This window comes from Notamacropus eugenii, chromosome 6 (genome assembly GCF_028372415.1).
Source record: "Notamacropus eugenii isolate mMacEug1 chromosome 6, mMacEug1.pri_v2, whole genome shotgun sequence".
NCBI classification, from domain to species: domain Eukaryota; kingdom Metazoa; phylum Chordata; class Mammalia; order Diprotodontia; family Macropodidae; genus Notamacropus; species Notamacropus eugenii.
The window spans coordinates 42,464,829-42,470,325 of NC_092877.1; the positions used below are offsets into that span (position 1 = coordinate 42,464,829).

At 37.3% G+C, this 5,497-nt stretch overlaps 1 protein-coding gene across 1 annotated transcript; it reads left to right on the plus strand.

Moving 5' to 3' along the window:
- Window positions 1-1,500: 1,500 nt before the first annotated feature.
- On the plus strand, window positions 1,501-2,439 carry LOC140512844 (olfactory receptor 5P80-like). The gene has a single exon (XM_072622214.1). It carries the CDS (start codon window positions 1,501-1,503, stop codon window positions 2,437-2,439), a length of 939 nt encoding a protein of 312 aa, XP_072478315.1.
- Window positions 2,440-5,497: the final 3,058 nt, after the last annotated feature.

The window sequence follows — 5,497 nt, forward strand, 5'->3', positions numbered from 1 at the left end:
TTGTAGAACAGGATGGAAATGGGAGTCCACAGAGAAAGTCTTTCTTTTGTCACAATATTAGGATATAATACCATCTCTTGAGAGGAAAAGGTGAGGTAGCAGGTGTTGAAGAATTGTCTCAGCACTCTACACATTTTTGGGTCATAGAGAAAGAGTTGGACTATCAACCCATAAACGGGTATTATGGTCAAATTCTTCCCTGAGATGAATGATATATCAGTATTTTTAATTCTTTCTTACTGGACTTAGAAAAGAAGAAAAATGAATTTAGAGCTGAGGGCAAAGGAACATTCCAGGAAGAAGTAATATTTAAGATAATATCTTTTGTTTGGAACTTAACAAGGATCAACAAAAGCAAGCATTTCAATGTAGTTTGGTTTTTAAAAGAAATGTATATAAATGTAAAGTTCATCAGAATGGAAATTATTGGTTAATTTGTGTCTTCATCTGTATTTCCCTTTTCTTTTGTGCATTTTGTTATTTTATTATTTTTCTTTCCCTTTCCCCATGTCTAGCATTTCTCATTTAACTTCTCTGTACTCTTAGTGGAGGCCCTTCCTTGTAAGATACACACACACACACACACAGAAACATATACATATATATATATGCGTGTGTGTATGTGTGTGTATATGTATATATATTTACACACCTTTATACATACAGTGATGGATCATGTCTTCAAAAGACTGATGAGAAAATACTACGTATCACTTCTTTACAAAGAGGTGACAGACTAGATGTATAGAATGTGACATTCATTCAGATATGGTCAAGACGTTGATTTGTTTTCCTTTGGAAATAAAGTATATATATGTATGTATATATTTGTGTGTGTGTGTATATGCACAGTATATGTAAACAGTACATGGTTACAGTAGATTGAGCAAGTACTTTTCATCGTTCTGTCTTTATAAACAGCAGTTTTTCATGGGAAATTTCCTGCAGTCCTTCAGGACTGAAATATTTAGTATACTGATAGACCTTTGTTATAATTTTAAGTTCTAAGATCAAAGCAAAAGAAAAGATTTAGGATCCAGGTTCCTCGTTTTCCCTTCTTTTATGATTTTAGAGCACAAGGATCATGTTGAAGATTTTCAACATGGTCAATTAGCATTCAGTTGTGAAAGAGAGTTCCTTGAGATGTCACAAATCAAAAAACAGACTGTTTCCTTAGAAGGGATTAGCAGTCATGGTTTCTTGGCAGAACAGCATTTATACATTTGGATAAAGACACATATTGGCAAAAGGGCAGATCATATAGTATTGGACCCCAGGGAAAACATGGAGGGAACCAAATTTGTTCATCTCTACTTTGCTTATAAGGACCTTGCCATGGCATAGAAAAACAAAGTAGTGGAAGTGAGACAGTTGAATGAGCTTGTAGGAGGTGGTTATTGAATAATTCCTGAATCCATCAAAGGACATACCCAAATTTTAGTTCTGTGTTCTATTTTAATCTCCTTTTCTTCTGTCTAATAGGCACTCTTTCCAAGACAGATGTCTGATCATAACTGCACTGCTGTGACCGAATTCATTATTTTGGGGTTAACAGATGATCCAACCCTTCGTGTCATCCTCTTTGTGATATTTATGGGCGTCTATGTTGTCACATTAGTTGGTAATCTTAGCATAATCGTATTGATCAGAAGTAGCTCCAAGCTTCACACTCCAATGTATCTTTTCCTCAGCAACTTGGCTTTTGTGGATCTTGGATTTTCTTCTTCTGTCACACCTGTTATGCTGAAGAACTACCTTGAGGACACAATCTTAATTCCTTTTGGGGGTTGTATGGCTCAAATATGTTGTGCAACTACCTTTGGGACAACTGAGAGCTTCTTGCTGGCTATGATGGCCTATGATCGCTATGTGGCCATCTGTAGCCCCCTACTCTACTTCACCAACATGTCAACCAGAGTCTGCACTCTCTTACTCATTATATCCTACGTAGGTGGTTGTGTGAATGCTTGGACTTTTACTGATTGCTTAATGAATCGTTCCTTCTGTGGGCCCAATAAGATCAATCACTTTTTCTGTGACTATTCACCACTTCTGGAGCTTTCCCAAGCCCAAGATGATCTTGCAGAAATTCTTCCTGCTGCCGTTGCTGGAACAGTAGCTGTGATGACAGTGTTCACTATCGTAATCTCTTATGCGTACATTGTCTTTTCTGTTCTGAAGTTAAGATCCACTGAGGGAAGATCCAAAGCTTTCTCAACTTGCACCTCCCACCTCACAGCAGTGACACTGTTCTATGGCACCACTTCCTTCATTTATGTGATGCCCAAGTCCAACTACACAACAGATGAGAATAAAGTGGTGTCTGTTTTCTACACTGTAATGATCCCCATGTTGAACCCTCTGATTTACAGTCTAAGGAACAATGAAGTAAAAGGTGCCCTGAGAAAACTGATGAGTAGGAAACACTTCTTTTCATGAATTCTTATCAGCTTCAACATGTTTTTATGACAGATTTTTTTTTTTTTTTGCCAGACACTGTGCTAGGTTAGGGAGATAAAAGTATGAAAGTAAAATTGTCTTTTCCCATAAGAATCTAATACATTCCCCTGGCATAATGGTTATTGTTAAGTCATATCAAGCAATTGGCTTTAGGAAAGGTACGTTTTGGTTTTAACAAGTGAAATTTGTGGATTAAATGTTGATCACAAAGATCTGATGATATGTGCAGTATTCCACACCCATGAAGCTCCTCCCTGTGCACAGGAGAAAGGGAGAGATGTCTTCTTATAGTTATTCTTTGGACCTTAATTATTTTCTGTAATCTTGCAGCACTAATTTTAAACTGTGTTATTGTGGTTAGTCTTTATCATTTAAATTTTCTATCAGTTGTGTATGTTTTTCTTGGCTTAGGTTGCCTCACTTTGCACTGGATCCTGTAAATGTCTTCCATGTTTCTGCATTCATGCTATTTGTTGTTTCTGTGTCACACTTTGTTTAGCTATTCCTCAGTCAGTAGGAATTTGCTTTATTTCCAGTTCTTACTATCATAGAAGTGATGCTATAAAGGTTTTGTTGCACATGGGCACTTTGTTTTTATCAAGGACCTCTTCTGGGTATTATATACCTTCAAAAATGCTTTCTATGTTATATGGGAAAACTCTTGGGTAAGCCTGAGGCAGGAGGGGATACTGGAAAAAATGAGTTCATGTAAAAATAAAAAATATCGATAACTTTTTTTTTTTTAAAGTACCTCCTCAATCTGGCCCCTTCTTACCTTTGTAGCATTACACATCCCTTCTTTCTGGGCAGTGTCTGATCTAGCTATGCTGGACTATTTGCCTTTCCCCACACATGACACTCCATCTTCTATCTCTTTACCCTGGCTGTCTCACAGGGCTAGAATGCTTTGCTCCCCCACCTCGGCCACTTGGTTTCCTGAGCTTTGCTTAAGACAACTCGAATTCTACTTTCTGGAAAAAGTCTTTTATGGCCTCTGAAGCTAATAGTGACTTTCTTTCCAAGGTTACCTTCCATCTGCCCTTTCTGTCATTTACATGTTCCAAGCTACTTATGTGGACACCTAGGAAGCGTAGTGGAAAAGGCACTAGGCTTAGAGTCAGGGAGACTTATCTCAATGAGTTCAAACTCAGCTTCAGATATTACTAGCTGTGTGACCCTGGGTAAGTCACTTAACCATGTTTGTCTCAGCTTCTTCACCTGCAAAATGAGCTGGAGAAGGAAATGGCAACCATTCCACTACGTTTGCCAAGGAAACCCCAAAATGGAATCATGAAACACAACTGAACAACAACAAAATTATTGACATGGTGTTGTTCCCAGTAAAATGTGCACTCCTGGGTTGTAGGTAGTATTTTTTGCTTTTCTTTCTATTCCCAGTTATAACATCATGCCTCTCATATTGTAAGTGCTTAAAATATTTTGGTTTTTTTTACCATCTTTTTTATCCTCTTATTGACATAATTTAGATCTTCCATCTTTTCTTGATATGTGGAGACCAGGCCTTCACATGGGATTCCGTATTTGAACAAGGCAGAATCCAAAGGAAACTTCCTAGTTTTCAATCCTATGCTCCTTTTAATTCAGGCTAAATTTCCATTGAGCTCTTCTTACTGACATATCATCCTATTGGATGATGATAAACTTTTCCATTACTTTGTAATCTTCATTTTGATTTCAAGCACTAGTTTAACATTTAACTAATTATAGTAATTCGTTGCCTATTCTGTTCTGTGGTTCTACCTTTTCTAGCATTTACCCAGTATAATCTAACTTCAGAAAGAATCACCTTAGAATATAATCTGATCATAAACATTTCATAGAATAATTTGAAATCTGATAGGTCTAGTATGTGTCTTTTTTTCCTTTATAATTCTCCTTTATATTATTTTGCACTTAATATAGGCTGTTGGGGTCTTTATCCCACTCACACTCACACTGATGAGACTGATTAAATTTTCTCCCAAGATTTTTGGGTTCATTTTAACAGATTATGCTAGTTCTCTCCCTTTTGTTAGTTTGTTTCCCCTATTTTGATGTGTTCTCCCCAATATAACTTTCAAATGCCAATTAATATCTCCTCAATATGATTGTTTTTTAAATTATTTTATTTGTTTTCAGTTTTCTTCAATCACTTCTATATATCTCAGAAGTATTCTCTGTCCCTCCCCCTCTTTCCCCACACCCTCCCCGAGACAGTATGCAATCTTGTATAAGTTCTCCACATACATTCTTATGAAATACATTTTCACCTCAGTCATGTTGCAAAGAAGAATTAAAAGGAATGGGAGAAGCCATGAAATAAAACAAAACAACACATAACAGACGAGAAAATGGTCTGCTTGATTCTACTCCCCAGTTTGATAGTTCTTTCTCTGGATGTGGAAGGCATTTTGCCCCAAGAGTCCACTGGGAATTTTTTAGGTCCTTGCATTGCTGTGAAGGACTAAGTCTTCCAGAAAAATTCCTCCCACACTGCAGTTGTTGCTGTGTACAAAGTTCTCCTGGTTCTGCTCCTTTCACTCAGCATCTGTTCATGTAAGTCTTTCCAGGCCTCTCTGAAGTCTTCCTGTTCATCATTTCTGAAAACACAATAGTAGTCCATTCCATTCATATACCACAACTTGTTCAGCCATTCTCCAATCGATGGACATCCCCTTGATTTCCAGTTTTTGGCCAACACAAAGACAGCAGCTATTAATATTTTTGTACGTGTGAATCTCTTTCTCATTTTTCTGATTTCTTTGAGATACAGTCCTCGAAGCAATATTGCTGGGTCAAAGGGTATGCACATTTCTGTAGCCCTTTGGACAGAGTTCCAAATTGCTCTCCAGGATGGTTGGATCAGCTCGCAGCTCCACCAACAATGAATTGGTGTTCCAACTCTCCCACATCTTCTCCAACATTTATCATCTTCCAGTTTTGTCATGTTAGCCAATGTGATCGGTGTGATATGGTACCTTAGAGTTGTTTTGATTTGCATCTCTCCAATCAATAGTGATTAAGGACAGTTTTTAAT

What these genes read in the sequence shown, in the direction of transcription:
- LOC140512844 (XM_072622214.1), top strand. Translation starts at nt 1,501, where the DNA reads ATGTCTGATCATAACTGCACTGCTGTGACCGAATTCATTATTTTGGGG.